The 24,266-nt window shown below is 42.1% G+C and overlaps 1 protein-coding gene across 9 annotated transcripts in view; it reads right to left on the reverse strand.

Annotated features, from left to right (window-relative positions):
• Positions 1 to 268: 268 nt before the first annotated feature.
• The window catches only part of Unc80 (unc-80 homolog, NALCN channel complex subunit), a 156,851-nt gene continuing 132,853 nt past the window's right edge, over positions 269 to 24,266 (reverse strand). For 7 of the 9 annotated variants that reach the window (XM_055616820.1, XM_055616816.1, XM_055616815.1 and 4 more), the window contains 15 exons: positions 24,016 to 24,199; positions 22,796 to 22,890; positions 21,425 to 21,514; positions 20,351 to 20,452; positions 18,064 to 18,244; positions 16,767 to 17,035; positions 15,262 to 15,396; positions 14,760 to 14,907; positions 14,029 to 14,125; positions 12,052 to 12,222; positions 8,866 to 8,958; positions 7,637 to 7,855; positions 4,254 to 4,454; positions 2,044 to 2,167; positions 269 to 887 (listed from right to left, as the gene is read on the reverse strand). In XM_055616820.1, the coding sequence (XP_055472795.1) occupies positions 756 to 887; positions 2,044 to 2,167; positions 4,254 to 4,454; positions 7,637 to 7,855; positions 8,866 to 8,958; positions 12,052 to 12,222; positions 14,029 to 14,125; positions 14,760 to 14,907; positions 15,262 to 15,396; positions 16,767 to 17,035; positions 18,064 to 18,244; positions 20,351 to 20,452; positions 21,425 to 21,514; positions 22,796 to 22,890; positions 24,016 to 24,199 (2,241 nt within the window). In that variant the 3' untranslated portion in view covers positions 269 to 755. Of the gene's footprint in view, positions 888 to 2,043; positions 2,168 to 4,253; positions 4,455 to 7,636; positions 7,856 to 8,865; positions 8,959 to 12,051; positions 12,223 to 14,028; positions 14,126 to 14,759; positions 14,908 to 15,261; positions 15,397 to 16,766; positions 17,036 to 18,063; positions 18,245 to 20,350; positions 20,453 to 21,424; positions 21,515 to 22,795; positions 22,891 to 24,015; positions 24,200 to 24,266 lie in introns of those variants that run through there. The other 2 variants (XM_055616818.1, XM_055616821.1) reach the window with 2 other exon arrangements.

Genomic DNA, 24,266 nt, shown 5'->3' on the forward strand with positions numbered 1-24,266 from the left:
AAAAAAAAAAAAAAAAAAGGAAAGAAATAAGTGATCTTTGGAAACAGGTTATTAAGTTGAACACAGGAATGTCATCTTTTTCCTTCTGCACAGTAGACACTGTTCTTCTATGCTTTGACCATCTACCCATTTTCTGCATGGTAAAAAGCCTATTGCCAGCTAATGGGTAGGTCAGCTACCCATTTATAGCTGGTGTATTCTTTCCATTGATTGCAGAGCTTTAAAACTGAGTGATACAGAGAAACAGTCAGGGGAATTGGGAATTTGTACCTTAGTTGTTAATGTAGGATACTTATGTATGTGTGTGTGTGTTTAAAATAATATTCAACCCACAATCATTAAAGAAAATTAAGCTAGTCAAAGTCTGGTGGAAACACAGGAAAGAAGCTCATAGTGTAATTCTTTCTGAAGATAATTTTAAACCAGACTTTGAATGCTATTGTCTCTTTTAATTAACAATTGTGAGCTGTTTACCCATAAGCCATTAGTTTGCACACAACTTGAATAACCACAGTGGTTCCTGTGGTGGTGCCAGGACCAAATGACTCTGCTATTTTTGAGATCTCAAGAAGAATTACAGAAGCACAACCTAGGGCCATGCTCAGGACTGAAGCTCCAAACCTGTCAAAGTTTGGAGGAGTTCACACTTCTGTGTCACAGATTTTGCCCAGCCTTTGCAGAACGAGAGAGAGAACACCACAATGATGTGGTGCCTCCGCCAGCAACTCAATGAGCGTGACAAACAGGTAAGGCAGTCACACCTGTATCTGCAATGCTACAAGCCGGACAACAGCTGTGCTGAAGGGTAGAGGTGGTGAGAGATAAGGGCTGAGATGAAGAAGGGGTAATCCATCAGCAACACTGGAAGGTCCTACTACTCCCATCACCTGAAATACAAACAGAGCACATGACCAGCCTTGACCATTGCAATTTCATGCAACCGTAGTAAAGGAGTCTCATTCACCAGTAAAATAGTAACGAATTGAAGGTTGGGCATGTTATTCTCAGTCTTTTCTTTCTCCGTGCCCTCTAAGGCATGTAATGTCTGGAGTCAGATCAATCGTTATACGGGTTCAGCCAAGGTTTTGTAGAATGCTGTCTATAACTAACTGTGTAGGTAATGAGAGATGGATAACTGGGAGACCGAACACTTGCTTGCAGATTCAAAGGAATGCGGTCTTTGATGGAGCAGACACTGACAACAATGATGATAGCCACAGCTCTATGTGCACTAGGCATTCCAACTACACAACTGTTGCCCAACTAGCTAAGTAGCAGATCCTACAAGATGGTTGGTATGCTCTAACATGGTTTCCAACACATTGTACAAAACCTTGTCAGGACCGGACTCTAGATATTACATAAAGGGTGAAGATAATTTTTCTTTGCATAAATCCTAGAAAGAAAGAAAGAAAGAAAGAAAGAAAGAAAGAAAGAAAGAAAGAAAGAAAGAAAGAGGAAAGAAGGAAGGAAGGAAAGAAAGGAAGAAAGAAGAAAGAAAGAAAGGAAAGAAAGGAAGGAAGAAAGAAGAAATAAAAGCTCTTTTGTGTCTCCTCTCCCCAAACTAAGAAAGAAAGACAGAAAGAAAGAAAGAAAGAAAGAAAGAAGAAAGAAAGAAAGAGAGAGAGAAAGAGAAAGAAAGAGAAAAGAAGTAAGGAAGGAAAGAAAGAAAGAAAGAGGAAAGAAAAGCCTCTTTTGTGTCTCCCCTCCCCAAACTATCTCAGCTTTTAGCCAATTGTGCAGACTCCACCACCCCACTCTCCAACTGGCAGCCCTCAACTCTCAGCGCAACTTTGAGGTGATTGTCAAAGTAGTGCGTGGGAAACAGCACCCCAACATCCCGCCTGGGCAGGGATGGGCCCCTGTATCTCCCATGTACCACCTTGAAGCGTACCTCACTGTTTTCAGTGTCACCTGAGCCATCAGTTTTCAGAGGAAGGGAGGGGGGCACAAAGTGGTTGACCTGTAAATCTTCAGTTTAGAGAAATCAATAGCAGAGTTAAACTGTGCAAAGTTCCATAAGATTGCCAGTTGGCTACTCACCAGATTGACACAGACATTGATCAGTGACCTAAGGTGAGGCAGGAAGGATATGATTGGCTGCCTCTGAAGTGTCAAACAAACCCCTTCAATCAAACTGCTGGCAGGCTCCCACTCAACCTGTCGCCTGGAATACAATATAGGAGCCATTAGCGGCCTGGCTCCCTTCTGGAGACAGTGTGAAACAAGTGAACGAGATGGTGGTCCTGACGTCAACTAAACACAGGAGGCGTGCCTGAGACAACGGAGTGCTCCCCATGGGATGACATTTACCCATGTAGTTCCAAAAGTACAGAGCACACTGGGAAAGGAAGAAGGTGCCGAAAACGCAGCAGAGGCACACTCCTGCCCCACCAACTAATGAGACAAAAATCTACCAAAGAAAAAAACAGAGATGATGAATGGGTCACATTTTAAGGTCCCTGATGCCAGTTTTGGGAGGTTCCTATGCTATCATTTCAGATGTGAGAAGCCTCCTAACAGAACATATCTGCCCCCAGCTGCAGTTCTGAGATCTACTCGTCAGACTATACTCAATACTGTTAACTTTCATGCCAGGCTACCAGTGAGATTTATATGGCGTAAGTCCTGTCAAAAGGTGAAATTTGAGGAAAATGGTCTAAAAGTTCTCTTTGCCTCCCAGGAAATGAGCATGAGTTATTTCCTATGGTAGCACAGATAGTAGAGTACACAATCTAATCAGATTAACACATAATTCTGTCTTGAAAATGAATTTATCCTGTGACTGTCCCAGTTCGCAAGACTCTAAAATAAGCAGGCTGAGCTCTGCTGATTTGGGAAATATTTTCTAAGCCTCCATTTCCTATGAAACTGCAGCTGGTACAATGAAAGAATGGAGATGTATCACAAACGAGGATATACTGACATCCTGGACAGCAGAGATGCCCAGGTAATGACAGGTTGGTTTCAGTCAACATGTTGTGTGTTGAACTGAGGTCACACAAAAAGGTTAAAGTCAAACCAAGTGTATTTCACATTGTGCTGCCCAGTAAAATTTCCTTTAGCTGATCAAACCTGTGCACGAATCCAAAAGTTCTGATGGGAAGTTATGTCATTTGTAACTATATGATGAATGAGCCATTTTATGGAGGTGTTTAACATTTTTAGATGTCAAAATACTAACAAAAGATAATTTATTTTGACACACACTCATAAGACACGTATAAGTCTTTGATCGGCCATTTACCAGTAGATGCAAATGCTCTACTGCAACTACTAAAGAAACTGTGCTTAAGAACGGGCACATGTCCTCAGTGCCACTGAAACAAGTGACCTTGACATCTATCACCATGGTACAAAAGAATCTAAGAACCAGTGTTTAGGCAGCAGCCTGATAATGTCCAATTCTGTTTTCCGTGACTCCTCATGGTGGCATGAAGGTGCTGAGTCTTTGCTAACGTCTGTAAAACTTCTGGTGAACTGAAACTTCAGTACCACAATCTGAAGCAAAGCGGCGTCAATTCTGAGTTTAGTTTTAAAGGGGTAGATAAAACTCTCTCATTCATTCAAATTTGAAATTTCCATTTAGTAGGTTTGTGAACAATGCCATCTGCTCATTATGGCTATAGTTTCCAAACTTGGCTCGCATCTCCAGGAAGGCTAGTGAAGAGGCATCTGTACATTGGAAAGGGATGAATGGATATTTCTCAGGCCACTGAGAAATCTCCAGGCTGTAATTGTGTTCATTTAGAACTCCACTGAATAAGGTGAAAGTTGGAGCTTGAGATCAGTCCTGTGCCCTTTTTTACCTGCAGTTTGGCTGTTAACTGCAAAACTTGAATTTTCTAAATTACTGTGTTCTCAAATTTGATATCTTACTTATATTAAATATGGTACTTTTAGCATCAAATTAATGATTCTTCTCTTGATTGTTGGCTATTTGTAAGATGTATTCTGTCCTACCTCAAAAAAGATTAAGGACTGTGAATTCTAATTGGATTTCTTCATCGTATCAGGTGACGAACTGAGAAATGGATAGACAATTCTTCAAACTGAGTACATACATTCCTAAAGAAATATTATTTTATCAAAACAAACCTCACTATTGGGGAATTTATATTCAAATTATCTATGCATAAATACCACCATAAAACTTCTAATTCATTTATTCAACTAGAGGTTGATCTTATATGTTTAAAATGGCAAATTTCTAACCCCGTGCTCTGCAATATCTGAGCAGGAGGCCTCCTCACCTTAAAGTGGGCATCTTATGGATTTTGTTGAACATTCTATCCAATCTCTTTAGAATGAGGATAAGAGCTGGCCTCACTGCTTCTGCTGACCAGTCGGTGATGGGAAGCATCTCCATGATGTAGCGCCGAAGGCCTCTGCTTTCCATTGTTTGGGTGTCATAGGGTGCCAGCTTCAGAAGGGAGTGCGCAATTTCTGCCAGCCTAAAATCATACCAGAAATAATGAGCAGAAAGATACCACAATGGGACTATGCTGATGACCTCATGCTGCTCGACATACAACTTCCTAACGGAGAATAGTCTCTTCAGCATTCTCTGTCCCTCTGCTCTTCTCACATATACCAATACGGTGATATGTGCCCATGCATAGTGACAGAGAATCATGGGATGTTTCAGAGAGTAAACATGAAGAGCAGTGTAGGAAGATTAAGGATGGGCCAAGTGTATCTAGAAAAGTCACTTCTTTTTTTGTGCGTGACAGATCTCTTATTAATTAGGCTTGAAATTGCTATGTAGCAGAAAATGATCCTGAACTTCATTCATATCCTTTTGTCTCATCCTCCCAAGTGCTGGAATTACAGATGTCTGATATCATGCCTGGTTGTAAGTGGTACTGGGGTAAAACCCAGGACCTTGTATATGCTGAACAAGAACTGTCAATTTTCTGCATTCTCAACACACACACACACACACACACACACACACGCTTTCATTACAAGAAACATTATTGTAAGTTGGTTCAGTACCATGTTAATGTATTTGGAGCTGCTCCCCCCACCCCACCTCCACCCCCAGTAACAGAACATCTGGATTTAGTCAAAGAAACATACACTTGTCTTTCACCAAAAGCTTGTTGTTCAGTAGTACATTAATAGGGGACATTTGGTTTAAATAATCTCTGAGCAATGCAGTCCATGGAGTAGCTTTCCTCTCACTCTATCCTGGCTCCAGAGAGCCTGTTTGTGACAAATCACATAATGGCGTGATTTCAACTATCCACACAGTCTCACTATAAGGGAATTGTTGGAGACACTGTTATTTGTACCACTCTATTTTCAACAAATATCAACCAGAAGACATTGCTTGTCCTTTGTTTTATAGATTTGCTTGTTTGTTTGTTTTGAGACAGAGTCTTCTTATGCAGCCAATATTATCTTGGACCTGTGAGGACTAAAATGACCTTGAACTTTTGACTCTTTTGCTTCAAAGTTCACTGATTACTGGTGTCAACCATGGCCATCATTACTTTTAATAAGTATTACCTCATCAAGCAACTACTTTTTTATTCCATTCATACTACGGTTTTATATCTGATCATATTTCGCTAATTGCTTTAAGATTCCAAAAGGTCAACATCAAGTTTACGGCTCATGAATAAATCTAGTGTGACTTCATATTTTTTGTGCTAATCTTATCATAAACATAAATATTTACATGTTAATTTACTTTTTTCTGACTCTCTAGTTAGTGGATTCTATCTCTTTGTATAGTTTATAAGTTGCCTCAAAATAATAATTAATTATACAAGTGATTTTAGTACTTATTTTCTTTTTTGTTTTTTGAAATGGACCATGATAACTTCAAAAATTAAGGCTTTATGTTGTACCCCTAATGTCAAATATAATATAGATAATTTTTAGTAGTGTTAATGTCTATTATACTTTAAATCCACAAGTACCAAGTAGTTACTTACGGCTTGTTATACTTTGGCGTTAGCCTCTAGAGGGTGCTCTAAGCCTCTCTGATCCTATTCTTTCTGCTTAATGGCCAAAGAATTACAGACTAGTCCTACGACCTCTAGACATACATAGACATGTACACAGATCACTCACACAAAGAGAGATAGACAGACACATAGAGATTGATAGGCACAGATAGACTCAGATACACAAATAGCCTCAAACACAAAGAGAACACAGAGAGAGATGCACAGACACAGACAGACACACATACACACACAAACACAAATAGGCTCAAACACAACTTAGAGAAACACAAGATGTACACACACAGTCAAACATACATACACAGATATCGACACAGGTACGTACAGAGGTCAACACATACACAGATACACACACTGACACACATACTAATACATGCACACAAATATAGATACACACACACACACAGAGATACAAAACACAGAAGCACATACAGCCACACAGAAACATGACCATTACACATGCCCACAGAGGCACATGCATATTGATACATACACACACACTGATAAATGTACATAGACATATATAGACAGACACAGACACACAGGAATAGAAACACAGACACACACAGGTAGACAGACACATGCACACACATTCACACCCTCACAAAAGGCCTGTCAGTAACAGTCATTTTTTTAACTCTTGGAATTTGATATTTGACTATTCACAGAATTACTTAGGTCAATTAGATATAATCTGTGTAAAAAGGAAAGGGTCTGAATAGAGCCATGGCAACAGGTCCTTGAAACACTGCAGCCTTCAATACTGAAGCTGCACGTCTCTGAGAACTTATCTCCTTGTCATCACTGTGCAGTGGGGAGGGTTGGGGCTCTCCAGTGTGCCTGGGTGTGTGCTCACATCTCAGCGAAGTCAAGAGGCCAGAGGAGAAAGCATTTGCCTTCATCTCAGGCTTCTGCCCTCCTCTGTACCGTCACCCGGCACCTCCTAAATCCCTTTCAAGAGATCACTTAAAAACAAACAAACGAACAAACAAACCAAAAAACCAAAACCAAAAAACAAAAAACAGTTACTGTTCAGGAAATCGGTGTGTTTTGCAAATTACGATGCTATTTATGGATGGCTCAGAGAGAACTGTACATTTAGGTTTTCTTTTTGTTTTTCTGTGTAGCCTTGACTCCCTTGGACTGGCTTTGTAGACCAGGTTGGCCTTAAACTCACAGAGATCTGCCTGCCTCTGCCTCCCCGAGTGCTGGGATTAAAGGCTCAAGCCACCAAGTCCAGCTTGTAAATTTTGTTTTACAGGTATATTAAACATTCCAAGTAACTCCTGCTAACCATGAAATTTTACTTTGAAGGAATTCTTATGATCCTTTATAGGCTGTTGGAAATACAGTTACTAGGTCCTCTGGGATCATATTTAAAAATCCGTGAAAACAGTAAATTATGGACTGGATTTCCATCTTAAAATCATCGCCTCCTTTCTAACAGAGATCCCTTTCATAGATACAATGTTCATTTTACCGGAGTGATCTAAGCGGTATGTACCCAAATCACAGGACACAAATTATTCTAAGCATCTCATTCATTTTTCCTGGAGGAAGTCCCCAGTGCCCCCAGTCCAGCCCAGCACACAGACACAGACCCAAGGCTCAAGCTCTGAGCACCACAACATGCAGAGGTGGGACACGTGAGCAGGTACCTCATGTGGGACTTGACATCCAGCAGCTCAAGGGCATTGACCCGGGGTTCCCCAGCCATATTTTGTAAGATCTTCAGCCTGGGCCCACAGTGTTTATAGAATTCTGTGCAAATGTTCAGCAGAGACTCCCGGGGTCTTCGGAATTCTTCTCGGGCAATTTTTTCATCTAGTTCTTCTCTGGGAAGGCCTTGCCCTTCCTCCAATAAATGGAGGTTTTCCCTGGAGGAATTGTGAAAGATTAACTAGGGTTCTGAAACTGTGGGCACGAGGTTACTAGGAGTGCAGGGTGTTACACTGCGGAGAAATATGCTTCCCACTGAGTTAAGGAATCGGTACGCAGAGCTCCACAGAAGCTCTTTTGGAGGATGAAGAAAATTTATCATCCCTGAAGACATGGCGCGCCACACCGCAGTGGCTTTCCCAGAGCTCTTTCCTAAGGATTCACACAGAAACAGTTATGTCATGCATCCCTTGGACGAGTTAAACAGAATCGGAACCCAGGCCTAGAGAGAATTTCTCAGCGTGTCCGAAGAGGTATGCAATCAGAGCGGGTCTTTCTGTACCTGATAAAGTGCAGCGTAGGGCCTTGCTCCTGGTACCTACGAATCAGAACAGCAACCTGCATAAGCTTCAGAGCAAGAAGGGAAGTCCTTGGCAGAGGCTCCCAAGAGACTACTCATATACAAAGCCCTCGGAGGTACATGCTTTGATAAACGCACATACACATAGTAACCCTGAAAGGTACTATCTTCTTTCACTTGGCCACTGCAACTGTAGCTCCTATAAAACTTGTTTCATTGTCATATGCTCCATTCACGTCTTCATTGCATGAAGAAAGAACTAAGGATCATGGAAATTTGCCAAAGGAGGAAATAAAAAAAAAATCTTTGAAATCTGAGCCTTATTTTAAACACTATGGAAAGGAGAGGGCCTCGCTACCCTAGGGACCAGTGAAGCCTCAGGACAGCCTGGAGTCCAACAGACCAACACAAGAACTACCTCATGAAGGCTGCTTGAGTTTCTCTGTCGTGATTTTCAAAGCAGCTCTGGTATTTTCTTGTACCTTTAACCTCTCCCTCTCTTTTCTTATCTTGGAAGTTTTTCTTTACTTAACATTGCGGGGGTGTTTTGTTTGTGGTCTGTTTTGTTTGGTTTTCAGGGTTCCATTCATTTCCCAGCCACCGAAAGGCATGTGAGAGGTCACCGAGGCACAGGGCCCAGTGAGTTACCTGGTGTTCACTCCAGATGACATGGTATGATTGGCTGTGGTTGTCCCCTTGTGACCCTGATCACTCCTGCTCATCTGCGGGGCTGTCATGGGCCTGCCACAGTAACAAGGGTTTCCATTACAAAGCAACAGAAGCAACAGAAGTGGAGGCATTTATGAAATTCTTAGTTGTTGATGTTCACCCAAGTAAGTTTTCAAATCTTAAAAGAATAGGCTGTCCAGTTTGGGGCTCTTCAGTCCCAAGAGGCCCTTTAGAGACAGAGTTGACTTCCAATTTTATACCTATGTTCTGCGTCTTGGTCCTCAGTAGTAAATTATGAGTCTTCAAATAAGACATATGTAAGTGCCAATGGGTAAAAAGGTCACTCAGCAACTCAGGTGGCAGGCAGACCAGCATTCTGGATAACAGCACAAGGCAACAGTGCATATAAATCTGCACCAGAGTTACACTATTTTCCCCCAAAAAAATCATTACATAACGTAATAGCTCTTTTAGTGAAAATTATACCAACCTTTTCTAGGAAATAAATTTCCATGTTAAGTCAGATGTTTAATAAGATTTAAATGATATAGGTTCTTGGAGCATTTACCTTGATGAAATCTTTATGGTTGGCTATTGTTCTGAGTGCTGACTATGGCAACTAAGCTTTCAAGAATGACAGAAGGTCATATCTTCCCGTGATTTGGCATGGTAGGCAGAACTTAAAGATGGCCCCAATCCCTTTGTGCCTAATTTCACTCCAATGTTGTGTTTAAAAACAGCCTCTCTTTTTTTCTCTGTCTGGGGGCAGATTTGAAGCATGAAGATTCAGTGCACTCTAGCCTTCTCAGGGGACTAAGCAGACAGCTTGAAAAGAATAAGATGCCTTTTAAATGCAGAGCTGCTCCCAGTGGAGAGGCAGCAAAGGAACTGCTCAGACCAAAGCCATGTGAAACTGAGTTCTGCAAGAAACTGAATGAACTAGGGAGTGGTTCTCCCTCTGAGCCTTTGGGTGCGTGCTTAGGTTGACCAGTGGTTTCATTTCCTTTCTTCGAGTCCCTGGACACTGTTTCATACAATGATGAGATACAAAAAAACTCAGGTTTTATTTTAATTCTCTAAGTTTCTGGTAGAATTATAAAATAGAAACCCAATACACTTCTGATATACATATGTAAATACCTATATAATGCTAAATATCTTTTTCATGAGATCATAAAGTTATAAGTATGGATATGAAATGGGACTGTTCTTGAAAAATTGCAAACAAATGGATAAGAGCATGAGAGAGGTTTTGGAGAAGGTGGAGAGAGGGGTGTGGTATGGATTTTGGGGTGAGAGGGGTCTAGTTACACTACACACAGTGTGAATTGTCTAAAAGCAAATTTAATTAATTAAAAAACCAATAAAACCAATTACGCTCTGGCTACTACTAGCCAACAAGGCTCTCTTCTCTACAAAAGGGGCAATAAATTCAGCAAAGTATTTAAAGCCACCAAGTTTTATTTTAATATTTGTTCTATTACTGGGGGGGAGGGGATGCCCATACCATGGCACACGTGTGAAAGCAGAGGACAGCGCATGGACTCAATCCCAAGAATCCACCTTAGGTGAGCAGTCTTCTACGACAAGCACCTCATCGACCCAGCTACAGAATTTTAAAGCCCCAAACCTTTATCCATAACAAGGCAAGTAAAATGTGGATTTTGGATGTGTTTAATTCATTTGTCATTATAAAAGGTAATAGAAAGGAGGAAAGAATTGCCATTATATAATGTGAGAAGAAGTCACTATAGGAGCATTTGGGAAAGGTTGGTTATTGTCCCTGCCTCTGTTCTAGGAAGGCTTAGGAGACAGGTGTACAAGGAACAGGCTAAATGACATCCTTCTCTTTGGATGCCTCTTCTCCTCAGGCTTTCCCGAAACCACCAGGAAAGCTTCAGGACGACTCACTGGCACGCAAGTTTGTCCACTTTATCCTGGCACTCGGTTCCACCTTTTACTTCCTAGTTATTTGGGGTGCAGATGAGTACTTCAGCGTGATGAGCTGCCAGAGACCTTGGGGCTCCATTCTGCTTGCCTAGGTTGGCAGCGTGGTTTGTCATTGGAAACTAACCATATATCACCATTCACAAATGACAGTTTCACTCACTCTCACATCTTAAATAGTTAATAATTAAATAGTTTTAGCAAGATGACTCAGCAGGTAAAGATGTTTGCCTCCACGCCTGGCAACTTGAGTTGTATTCTTGAGGCCTTTGTGATAGATGGCCATTCTTTGTCCACCTACAGCCCCCATTGTGCCCTTCATGCTAAATGATAGCTCATCTCCTTTCTCTTCTGCACCCAAGAATCTTTTGCCGGGATAGTTCCTTGAACTTTTTTTAGGGCTAAACTCTGGTGCCCATGTGACTTCTCCCCCAGAACTCTCATTTTTGCCCCTCCTGGCATTATCTGTTCCTGCTCCACGGCAAACCTGTTCCTCTGGAACACAGTAACATTCTGAAGCTTATATTTGTTTTGTAGTTTCTAAAAATACAGTAAACAACCCAGCTCGTTATGAATAGTAAAATAATAAAAGACTGCGTGGTTACAATCGCACACACACACATCTCCAAATAATTGAATAGGGCGAGCAAAGGTGAGTCAAGGCGCTTTGCCCCAAGCCTGACACACTGAGTTCGGCCCCTGGGACCCACATGACAGAAAGAGAGGAGTGATCCTCACAACTTCTGGCAATTGTGCGTGCATTCATTCTCTTTTCATTTTCTCTCTCTCTCTCTCCATATCCCTCCTCTCTTTCTATAAATGCAAAAACTAAAAAAAAAAAATTGATCAAAAGGCTAATTAAAATGTGGATCACATCTTCATATTCACTAACTTGCCCTTTTACTAAAGATTTGTTTACCACTGGGCTAAAACTGCCGTAGAAACTCTCCAAGTTATATGTAATTGCATGTTTAGTAGGAAAATCATCCTTATTGCTTCTGCCACTGTTCAAAGGACTTAGCATAATTATTCAAGTAATTTTAAGGAGTATTTACAGTAATAAGCTATAAGGGGCTAAGCAGCTGTCTCTAAAAAGATAGTTGCCTATAATCCATAAACAAAGATCAGGTTTTAGAGATATTTTGTGACAACCAGTTTCCTCATCTTTTCAGTGAACACATGTGGCTTTAGGCTGTGGATATTCGCCTCTGAGATTACCTGGTAAGGACCTCCACACTGTACAAAAGGGCTTGTAAGGATGTGGCCAGGGCAGCTGTGGCAGCAATCTCTTCTCGGACAGCAGGCGCCGTCTCTACCTGAGATGTCTGCCTCTTCATCTTCTGTAAGTAGCACGGAACTAACGCCTCCAAGACCATCAGCATCTGAAGGCTGTAAGCACCGGAAAGGAGAGCAAGTTACATTGGACTGAATGATATTCAGGAGCATGGAATCGCCACCAGAGATGCTAAATTCCATCCCCCTTCCTGTGCAACACCAGCAAAAAGCAGTGAAGGCTGACACACGTGTTGACTACCATTAATTAGCTAGGCACCCAGTGACAGCTGAGAAAGCCTGTCTTAATGAAGCATATGAGCCACGTAGGAAGAATTAGCCCTTTGTGCAAAAGGCCAAAAGAAGAGCAGAATGTTGATTAGCAAGGTACCACAGACTATCTGGAGCAACGGGCTACATTGCCCAGCAGGGCCTCTCTTTGCGAATGAGTGGAGGGCAACTTTTCAGCTGAAGACAATTTTGAGACATTAGACCTTTTCCCAAAAATCTTAAGCCATTTCAAAGCAAGCGTTGGCAGATGCTGTTATGTTGACGGGGCCTGGCAATATGTCCTTGCTAGAGTGGGCGGACACTACTCACTGGACAGGATGCATACTCGGTACAGTGAAGAGCTGTCGGCAACCTCAACTTAAAGAGGAGATGGAATCAAAATATGGGGAATTTCTGCCATGTTTTTTTCCAGCACTGAGTAATGCTTTCTGATGTGGTAACTGCACAGAATCAGTGCTCTACAGTAAGGGGGTGACAGTTTTCAGAACTTGATGGGAATGGAGTTAAAGTTATACACATTTCTAGGTCCTAATGCCTCCAGGATGGCCTAAGAGAGAGGCAAGAAATCAGTGCTTTTTTTTTTTTTTTTTTTGAAAAAGTAAAGGATTTTGTTTTAGGCTAACAAGCCCTTAACATCAAAAGAATCTGAGGCATCTAACTGAAAATGTGTATAATACAAAATAGAACAGGATGCATTTTTTTTTTTTTTTCATTCAGATAGGATGGACTCAACACAAGGTTTATGTTCATTCAGAAGTGCTTCCTGGAGCAGGGGTATTGCAGCAGAAATAGGGAATTGGGGGCAGGAACACCCTACAGAAGGCAGATTTTCTTCTCTTAAAGGCCATAGCCTTTAAAAGTCAAACTCCTGCTTGACTTCTGGCCTAATGTCTAATCCTCATTAAAGATGATTAAAAAACAAAAACAAAAAACAAACAAAAAAAACCAAATAGGAGGTTATTGGTTACATTTTTGTTCATCCCTGATGTTTTTTGGAAGAAAAAGCTCAACTAAGAGAAATCCAGGCCACCTCTTGCCCTTGATTTATTCTGTTCTAGGGGAGAGCAGAAGCCCATCTAAGAGCAAATGTATAAAGCTAGCAAGCAAAGTAAGCCTGTTCCCTCTCTTCCTACAGGATGTGCCAGTAAAGTAGGTTTGTTTAAAGGAGACGGAACTCATGTTTTAGACCAGAGCTGGCTTCCTGGTTCTGGGGTGACTCACTTCCCATTTGAATCATCTGGCTACCTTGCTCCTGGCAAAATAAAACATGAGATTTATAACGTTGCCCTTGGTGTTCTCATTAGTCCTCAGAGGGGGTTTTCACAGATGGTTTAAATGTCTGTTATGAAATTTTGTTTGCTAATGACTTCTAATTGCATAAGTAGAAAATATTTAACAGGCATAAACATCCTTGCCTCTGCACAAAAGTTCCAAATTAGGGAATTTCAAATGCAGGGAGATTTACAGTGTTTTTTCAGGACTTCTGCTACGAAAAATTTCTAAATTTGTTTTTTAGAAGCTTAGTCACCATAATGTTACAGAAAGATATGCTAAACATAACCTTTCCCATCCAGTTTTATTTCTTGGCTACTCTTACTTATCACAAGAGACAGAAGAGAGGGCTGGGTTTACCTTCGGAATGACTCGGGAGCATAAGCCACTACAGTGACACAGAGCTTAATGGCCTCACTGATGGAGAACGTCAGGTCCTCGTTTCCATAGCAGAAGTCTGCAAAGAGGAAGAGTAAGCACGCGTGGCCGCTGGACAGACAGATGGCACCTCTACTTAGGCCCTTTTATCTTCTAGGTTTTATTGCAGAATTTGCAAGCTATACATTTCTTCATCTGAAGGAATCAAAATTCTGCTTCCTACATTCAAACAACTGGCTAATAAATGAGGCAGGCTTCAACAACCTTATCTAATAGAAGATACTGAGGCACTTTAACTGTCTGAGGTAGAACAGAACAACACTTTATCTTTGAGTTATATCTAATTCTATACATTACACAACAATAAAAATTATGAAATTATTAAATTTCAGCTTAGAATTGTGGAACTATACTTTTAGAGTAAGGGTCTACTATACTTTTAAAGTAAGAGCAACACTTTAATATGATTTTCACAGAAGAGGATTCCTTAATCTGTAAATTCACAAGAGATTTAAGACAAGATTTTTTTTTTAAATCTACTCACTCAATGCATAACATTGTTCTATTTATTTTTGTTTTTTGATTAGGTTGATATACTATGTAACAATTTTAGTTGTGTATAGTTAGTTATAGACAACTATATACGTACATACATATATCTATTTGAACAATTGCAATAAATCAAAGAATATTGGGGGGAGTTTTGCATTTACCTAATGATTTAAGGGGCTTCTCAGCTTTAACCAGCTCTAGAATGTCCAATATATCAGTGGTTTCTCCCTCCAGGGACTGTAGCAAGTCAAACAGACACTGAGCTGACACACCTTTGCTGGTCCCCGTATTGGTCCCAGTATTGGCATCCTACATAACAAAACAGAACAAGACGCTTTCCATTTATTGATTGTCACGTTAGCACTAATACGGCTGACTGGGAACTCAAAATGTATAAATGCAAATACAAATCACAATATCTATGTGTGATTCAACTTCCATAATTCTGTATCTGACATTCTGGTGAAGAATTTCAGGAACCTATGAAATGCCAGTAGTAAGCCACGCATATATTAAGCATCCTTCCTGTCCACTCTGGAGCTCTACAACATCTCTGGCCTGCCTCTGAATTCTGTCCGAACACAGATGATGCCCAGCTCCCATGCTGTCACCTTTCAGTGCTTTATTGGTCGGTCTTTGCCCATCTCCTCATGTCTTACTCACCGGGAACTCCAGGAGAGGGGCCACACTGGCAAACAGCTGGAGCACAAAGGGCTTTCGGTGTAGGGTGTAGAACTGGCGGCAGGCAAACTCAATGGCTCGGCGCAGTTGGGGATTGCTTTCATAGTCTGAGTACACCTACAGAGAGACACCCCACGGTTAGAAAGGGCCTTCGCAGCCTGCCACAGTGGAGTTTACCTCTACAGCTTCCTATTGCCACAGGAGACACAGAAAAGAGCTGAGTTTATAAGCTGGTAAGGTGGATTGTAATAGACATTAGCTTTCTTGAGATGACTTGGTGATAAATATAACATCCCTTTAAAACACATATGTATGTTTTAAATTACTCAGGAGTGGTAGCCTGCTAGGTGAGTTATGGTACAGGCATTGTGTAACTCTACTACTTTTTCATCAGCTACTCACCAGTATGGACAGCTACCTAGGCTGTTTTCATTTCCTGGATGTTACGCCTAGATCAGCACAGAACATGGATAAGCAGCTATCTCTGTAGTAGGAAACAGGCATTCTCTGGGCACACGCCCAAGAGCAATGTAGCTGAATTGAGTGGTGGAGCTATGTTTAGATTTTGCTTGTTCGTTTGTTTGTTTTGTTTTTAGGAATCTTTACCCTGACTTCCGCTGTGATGGCACCAGTTTGCACTTTTCACAGCACTGAGTAAGTATTGCCCTTTCCCCTCAGCCACACCAGCATTTTACAATGAGCATAATTACTTTGGGTAAAAGAGAAAATTGCTATTACTTAAAAATAAGGCAGAGAGTCTCAAATTTGCAAAAGCAAATTTCTTGCCATCATTGGATGATGATACAAATTGTATTTTGTATAAACATACTCTGTTTTCATAATGCTCATTAAAAAGGCTAGTTAGAATTAGCCCCAGGTCCTTCCTGAATTATCTTCAGTACTCTACTCGCAAGGAGAGCTGGGTATACACTGCACATGTGAAACAGAAAATCCTGCTAAAGCCAACTCCTCCAACCTTTTGGCCCCACCTTTATGGAACCAGAAATGCGTGTTCAAACTGAGGTCACAACCAACGGCAATGTGCCATCCAGCTGGCTCAAGGGCAGCAAAGAGGTCCTTTCACTGTCGATAGTACCTGCACTACCACAAGGCTTGCTAAAGACACACACTGCTGGGCCCTCACACAGTTTCTTATTCAGCAGGGCTGGGATGGGACCCGGGAGAGTGAATTTCTAGGGACACGTTGGGTGATGCTGACGCTGCTGGCCTGGAGGCCACATTTTGGGAGTTACCATGCTGTAACACGGGAAGACTGTCCCGGCTCCCCCCGGCTCTGGGGCAGGGTCTAGGGACAGCACAGAATAGTATGAACTCTTAAAAAAAATCTATGTGGGGGATGTCAGTGGATGCCTTCTGCCTAATAAGGGAGGTAAGGAAACTTTATTATGGAAACACCTCTTTACAGATCTTGTTGGACTGCTAAGGTCTGGGTGACTTTTGGAGCTGGGAGAGGAGATGCCGGGCACCTGCAGCATGGTAGGGAGAATCCACTGGTAGCCACTGAGCGAGAATAGGTGGTTAAAGTGCACGGCCGTGTTGATGACAGTGGCGGCATACTGCCTGAGCAGGGCGCTGTCTTCCGGGTGGAGAATCAGAGCCCCGTTAAACACATTGAGAAAAAGCATGATTTCATCCCCCCAGGGGAACTCGCTCGGCATGCCCAGGAACATCTCCTCCAGGAGCTGGATCCACAAGCTTTTCTGAAGGGTGTCGAGGCCAAACAGCTCCTTCCCAGCTGGGAGAACACGAGACAAGCAGAGACCGAGTTAGCCCTACACGAGCCCCGTGAGCTCCGTGAGCCCCGTCAGCACAAGCAGCCATCAAACTCCGGGCGCAACTATTTTCTTTTTATTTGTTCCAACATTGGAAGATCTAAAGCCGAATGGTGTCCCAGCACAATGATGCATGCATGGGCACGATGCTTCCTCCATCTCTAAGGATCTGCACCGGCACCTCTTTGATTGAACTCTGGGAAAGCCAGGACTGGCATCTGCAGTGTTAAATAAACTGCATCACTGAAAGAGATACTATTCTAGGATCCATTGTCTAATGGTCAGGGCTGGGATCAGTGCCTGGCTTCCTTATCACTGCTTAGACACTTTCTGTCAGGGATTCTGAAGCACAGGGGCGGTGAGTTACGTGGCTTGTCCCAAATCAACGATGGTAACAGAATGAGGTTCTCAGTTGAATCTCTTGCTGTTTCTCTGACTCTATCACAGTTCAGGCATAAGGCACACTAGAATGCCCAGAACTTAAATGGGGTATCTAGATAGTTTTGCAAAACTACGTACTTAGGTAAACAAAACCCAAGGACTGTGTAGCTTATTTTTATCCTTTTTGTAAAGTTCCCTCATGCCTTTGCCAACAGTTCACTCACTCCTTCCCAACCCAGAGGCGACTGCTGTTCTGATTTGTGCCACTCAGGATTAGCTTGGCTTCTTTTTGATCTTCTTATGCACACTGGGTTTTGCTTACTCAATGGATTCTGCTGCAGTAACATCATCTCCCTGCTTCCTTCACCTGCTGTGATCAGCTGCCAGCACTGGTCTCCCAAGCCAGGGCTGGGAGCAGCAGCAGCACCAGTGTCCTCTGGGAATGTGTTAGGCGTAGGAATCTGGACCCACCCTGAAACTCATAGGTGGAGGATAGCATCGGCAGTCTGAGTTTTAACATACCCTCCAGCTGACTCAGATGTATACTCAGATTAAAGCAAAGGTATGAGAGAATAAGAAAGGCCAAGAGGCTCCCCCCCGCCCCAAGTACCTTGAGGATCACTGAAGAGAGAAAACTCAGCGTCTATTGCACTCCGAGGGAAGGAGGGCAGCCGAAGAAGGTCCTCCTGAAGCATGGAGACATGTGACTGCTTGTGGGCCGTGGGGATCTTCTGGGTGAGGGAGATGAGAAACAACACCCGGCCTACTTCCTCCAGCTTCCGGGTGAACACCTGGCAGGGGCAGAGAACGAGTGGAATTAGGAACCTGAAAGTTGCAGCGTGAAGACACTGAAGATATTCAAACCCAGCTGATAAGATGAAGGGGGGAGGAATGGAAAGAGGAAGGAGTGTGTTTACCACATAGGAAGAATAAACAGTGTTTAATGGACTCTCAGTCCCTGATGCTATCTGAGCTCAAGGATGCTGTGGCCTAGAGAATCACAGAAAGGGATTGTCCAGAGAGTCTAGGACTACACAGAGGCCCATTTGTGTGGCTGTCATAACACAGAAGGCTTTCTCTGATGGGGAGCCAGCAGTCAGTTACAATTGCTGCTGCATCTCCACAGATGCCTTAAGCTGTTAACTGCCTGGCAGTTCCGGGTTTGTCTTTTTAAGAAAAGAAAAAGTACAGTCTAGGAACACATGATTAAAATAAAAGCTGATGGTCCCCACATAGCCAATTGTTCCAGAGTTTGGAAGGCATGTCTCTGCGTCTCTCGGTCTCTTCTTTCATTTCTCTGGATAATCACTGGGCTAGGATTAGGGAACTCCTGAGAAATGAACAGCTGTCGAAGATGCTCATGCTTATGCCAGACCATAAGGCGCCACATGTTCATCTCCCCAGGGAACTGAGACATCTCAGGATTCCAGCTTGGAGTAAAGAGAGCAAGTGCCCCGTTCATGACACTCTTTGACGTATCATTTTAAACATAATAATCACAAGTGCATGCCTGTGAAGTAGCATTTTTTACTATCTTGCTGTAAAATGTTAAGACTGAGGTCATTTTGGTGAGGTGATCTTTGACACTGTTCATGGCGAAGACCTTTCAGGTTTACCCAGCATCTTACACCTGGCTATAGACTCAGCATCTTCCTCCCTTTAAAACCAATTTAGGCAGTTAATGGGAGCAATCTTTAAAAAAATGACTCAAGTGTTCCAATGCTATGCTACCCTCATTTATCTCAGGAACGATATTTTAATGCAAAAATTAGCATCCTTGATGTGTACAGAGAAATTGACTTGATCAACTATCTTCAAATTCTTGTTTATGTAGTTTACTTAAAAATGAAAGTTAATGAGGTACCTAGGCATTGAAGTTATATTCAGAAAATGATCAAATTTGGAATTGTGTATGAACTTATGTTTTGCATGCAGATGACTGACTTTCCTTAAGTCTGATTTGGAATCAAGTATGTGAGTGCTATTCTGTTCTTCTATATTAGATGGGAGTATGAACTGCCTGGCTGTCTCTTTTCCTGTTTTCGGAATGTCAGAGTTGTAGCTAGCTGCACAGTAGGGATGGAACCTAGATCTCCAGCTCTCAGTTCAATGCCTTTTTGAGGCCCTATGTTTTTACCTGTTTTCACCTGGCTTCAGTCACTGTGTTAACAGTGTAGCATGTGCTACATGAGTGTGTACAAGCGTGCTTGCCAGAGGTCAGCTTGCCATTGCTCCCAACCTTATTTTTTGAGACAGCAGCTGTCACTGAGCCTGGGGCTCACGCTTTCAGTTAGACTAGCTGGCCAGAGAGCCCTGGTGGACCCACCATCCTCCTCTGATGCCCAGTTCTGGGTTTAGAGATGCACACCACCGCTCTTAGCTTTTTATGTGTGGCAGGGAATGGAACTCAGGTCCTTATGCTTGCAGAGCAAGTGCTTTACCCACAGAGCCATCTTCTTAGCCCCTACTTGAGAAAGGGTCCCATGGAGCCCAAGCTGGCTTTGAACTTAATATGTAGCTGAGGATGGGGCGAACACTGGATCTGCTCCCACATTCCAGTGCTAGGGTTGCAGTCATGCACCACTATATGTTTTTCAATACTGCTTTGATAAAAATGTGAAATGAAAAGCCATACATAGGAACTAGCCAGCCAATAAGTTAGATTATTTCTATTATATGTTTCATAATATTATCTGATATGAGTCTCTTTGAATGCATTGTGCACCATGATCCAATTTTTTTTTTCCTTTAGGGAACAATCTACTGAGCAAAGTTATCCACTATTTAGTACCTGGAGCAAGGATCACAATAGAATTGCAAACTCTCAAGCCTGGTAGCGTGTTTACAGATTAACCTCCCCAGAGCACAACCCAGGGTAAAGAGCAATGGCTAAACACCTGTTTCTGAATGAGCTCCTGCCCCTTTTCCGGATGCATATGCACAAGGTTCAGCTGTGGAGACACGGACCTCCGGAAGGGATAAATGTCTCGAACATAGGTCTGTAGTGGGTTACACAGAGAGAGAGAGAAACCAGTTCAAAACTAGTTATGTTTTATTTTCATTCCCTCTTTTCCCAGAAGTCAGGTAGATAAAATGCTCATCTATTTTCTAATGCTTTTTGTTTTTGCTGCCTTACACCCCTCATTTCTAAAAAAGGAAATGCCCGCTCCTCAGGAAAGCCTCAGTCTTCCTAGCCCGGCTACCCACTATCTGCATTGGGAGCAAGGTCAGGAGAAACTCACTTTGTTAGAGGGTTAGACTACAGTGGTGCTGGGGACCACCTCAGGTGTCACTCTGTATACTTGATCAGGTCCCCATCACCATGTTATAAATAAGAGAAAGAACACCAAGGCAGAGCTACAGTCCCAAACAGGCATGCAGTTGCCATTTGTGTATGCATGTGATGGTCAGTCTTCACTGTCAACTTAACTTCATGGGCTGGGGACTGGGACAGAGAGAGAGAGAGAGAGAGAGAGAGAGGGAGAGAGGAGAGTTGAGCACAGACACTCTTGGTCTGCTTCCTGACTGCAGATGGCATGTGACTGACGGGCGCCCTCTACTTGCCATCTTACATTTCTGACCTCAATGGATTGTATTCTCTCAACTGTGAGCCAACATTAACCTTTCCTTACACGTGGTATTTGGCCACAGCAATGAGCAAAGCTGCCAATATAACACAAAAATATGAAATTTCTACCTATATCAAGTATGATACGTAGCTAAGTGCTTAAGAGGGAGTATCTCGTTCAATAACTATGACTACCCCATGACACACACTATTATTACTTTCTCTTTACAAATAAAGACACTAAGGGATAGAAAGGTACTCAATCTGTCTGAAGCCCAGGGGACCCAAGTGATCATGCTGATAACCTGAATCAGGGATGCCTGACCAATAGGAAGCTGCACTTAGGGAAGGTTTGTTGAACTTCCAACACAATTCAGCATGAACATCGTGATGGCACACTTACCTTATTGTAGTGGATGAGGTTCCATCGCTTATCCATGAGGAAATAATGTGTTGACTGTGATTCTGGGATGTTGAAGAACTCCAGACACTCCTAGGACAACAATAACAAATTTTACAAATGCCTATCAAGATTATATTACTTGGTGGACAGACAGAATGCTAGAAAGACACAAGGTGATTATTATAGGGACATGAGAACCTATAGTGATACATTTACCTGAAAGTAATATTGTAAAGGCTGGTAATGTACATCATCTGTTCTTACAGTGTCCAAAGTGACAGAGTTTAACTCTGAGTGACAGTCTGTGAAGGGACTGGGCATGAGCGTGGGAAAAGCATGTTTAGTGGCAGAATAATCCAAACCACAATGCATCCAGTGCATCCTGTGTGCTGGCCTCAGCGCCTTCCATGGAGATAACTTGTATAGTCAAACTAGGATGCTACTATTCATGGAGAAGAAACTGACCAGAGAGGGACTATGATTCCTGTTACGGTGGCTGTGGTGAAGCCATGGAGGAGACACAGTCTGAATCTTGATAGCCACCATCCAGTACAAGTATGCAAATGGGGTGATGTTAAGAGCTTGCTAACTTCAAAAGACTTTGGATATGCAATGGAGATCTTGAAAAAGTCTGAAAACAGGAGTCATGGTCCCTCCTACACTTTTCTACTTATATTGGGATCCAGAATGGGTTTCAATCATACCCAGTAAGGAAATATTGCTAAAGACTCAGACTATAGATGAGTAGAGATTGCTGTCCTACTGATTATTTTACATTAAAAGTCTTGCAGGCACAGGCAGTGATCAACTGTAATTCTTTTGAGAGGGTTGTTATCATGGCTGTTGGGAAGTTCTTTCTTTGCTCACTTGATTTATTCTAAGGTTTGTATTTCCTGTGTCACCGGTAAAGTCCACTCGGTATTGCATCGGTTGACAGCTAGAATTTACTCCCTGAGTAAAAACCAGAAGCACAGAAAACAAAACAAAACAAAACAAAACAAACAAACAAAAACCTAAAACAGTAACACTAAATGTTCCTAAACCGGAATCCACAGTTTTCGGCAGAGTTGGGAATAACATCCAAAGGCAACGCTGCTGTTTGAGACAGAATTTGCCCAATTTTGCCTGCTCTAATGCAGAGCTAAAACATCAGTTAAAAGTGGGGAATGTTATGTAAGTGTACAATGGCAGAGGAGGTTCTGGAGAGTGAAGAATTGGATGTGTTCAGCTGAATAAATACAAAAACGCCATTTGTTATGATTCCAGAATGTGTTTACTGTGCAGCATGGGTATGCATAAAAAATCATTTCTGTCAAAAACAAAAACAAAAAAAAAAAACAAAACCAAAAACAAAACAACACTATTTTCTACCTTCAGCAGGGCTTCGAACTGAGTGTCTTCATGCACAGGCAGCTGGGTTGGAATATCACACTCATTCTGTCCATGAACTACCAAGGTTTTGGTTCCTATTCAAAATAAAAATCACTATGAACATAGTCTTTCATGTCCGTTTGAGCTTAAGACATAAAATACTAAAATTAAAATAGTATAAATAGGATGATCTCCAGTGTGGTTATTATCAAGGTCTTTCTACGTTAGATAGTTTGCTTTTGAAGCAGGGAATCGCTCTTATATAGCCCAGGCTGACTTCAAACTAGCCATGTAGCCAAGCCTTTAAGCATGAGTGACAATATGACTTTTTTGACATAAAAAGGAGCTGACTGCTCTTTTAAATACCCTACACAGCATACAAATGCATAATAACCCATTACCCATTGGATGATTGTCACAATCAGGCCTTTAAATAAGCAATTTGTATCAGAAACCAATTTATTCATTACAATTGGAGTTAGGAATTGCATTTATATGTCACACACGTGGAAAGAAATCATGAAAAATGATTTTATTTTTCCACACCTAATTCCAGTTATAAGGCTAACAATGACAATGCTGGTTTTAACGCGGGCTTCTTTGCTGCCGGAACCCGTATTCTCACCTCTGCACAATGTTGTCTTTCTCTTTCTTTCAATACATGTATCATCTTAAGTTTTCATACTCCCCTCACAAAGATCAAGCATTAGGAAAATCTTCATCTCAAGGACAAACCAGCTGTGCTGGCTGAAGAGGAACAAACTCCATCTACAGTTTACAACACACTTTGTATTCTTCTCTAATTCTCCCTCTTCCTGTTTTTCCCTTTTCCAACTTTTTATAAAGCTTCCTCTCATCAAGTCTACAAAGGCCCAGAGGCCTTGCCATACAAACAATGTCATTCACATGGCAGCAGTGCCAAAAATTCACTCACAATGGCTTTCAGTCCAACTGGCCTCTGCGATAGACATAAAGACATCTTTAACCTTGGCGATGCTTCAAGGACTGATTCCCAGGCACTCTGTTCACATGTCCGCCTTTTCATCTTGCAGCTCCTGACTTTTTGAAGGGGCTATTGTATTTCTTTTGACTATACTAAACAAAAATTACTGAATGCATTCAATACTAGGGGCTGGGACTGTTTTTTTTTGGGGGGGGGATGAAAAGGTCCTGTGTCTTTCAGGGGAGAATATACATGTATAAATACACATGTGAATTACCTGGCATGGAAGCGGTGACCAACAGCTTCACTTCACATTGCTCCTTCTTCATCGTCTGCTTGAGATCCTTGAAGAAGAGGCCTTCCACATACCCGACCACCTCCCACAGGAAGGTCAGTGTGGCAGAGATGGCATCCATGCCCCACTCACACGGAGTCCTCACAAAGTACATGATTAGTCCTACCTGGATCAAAAGAACAGCCACAGAGCCACGTTCTTCCTACCCTCAAGTTCCCATTTTCTTGGGCTTT

This window comes from Psammomys obesus, unplaced genomic scaffold (assembly GCF_907164565.1).
Source record: "Psammomys obesus unplaced genomic scaffold, mPsaObe1.curated_primary_1811, whole genome shotgun sequence".
Lineage (NCBI taxonomy): Eukaryota > Metazoa > Chordata > Mammalia > Rodentia > Muridae > Psammomys > Psammomys obesus.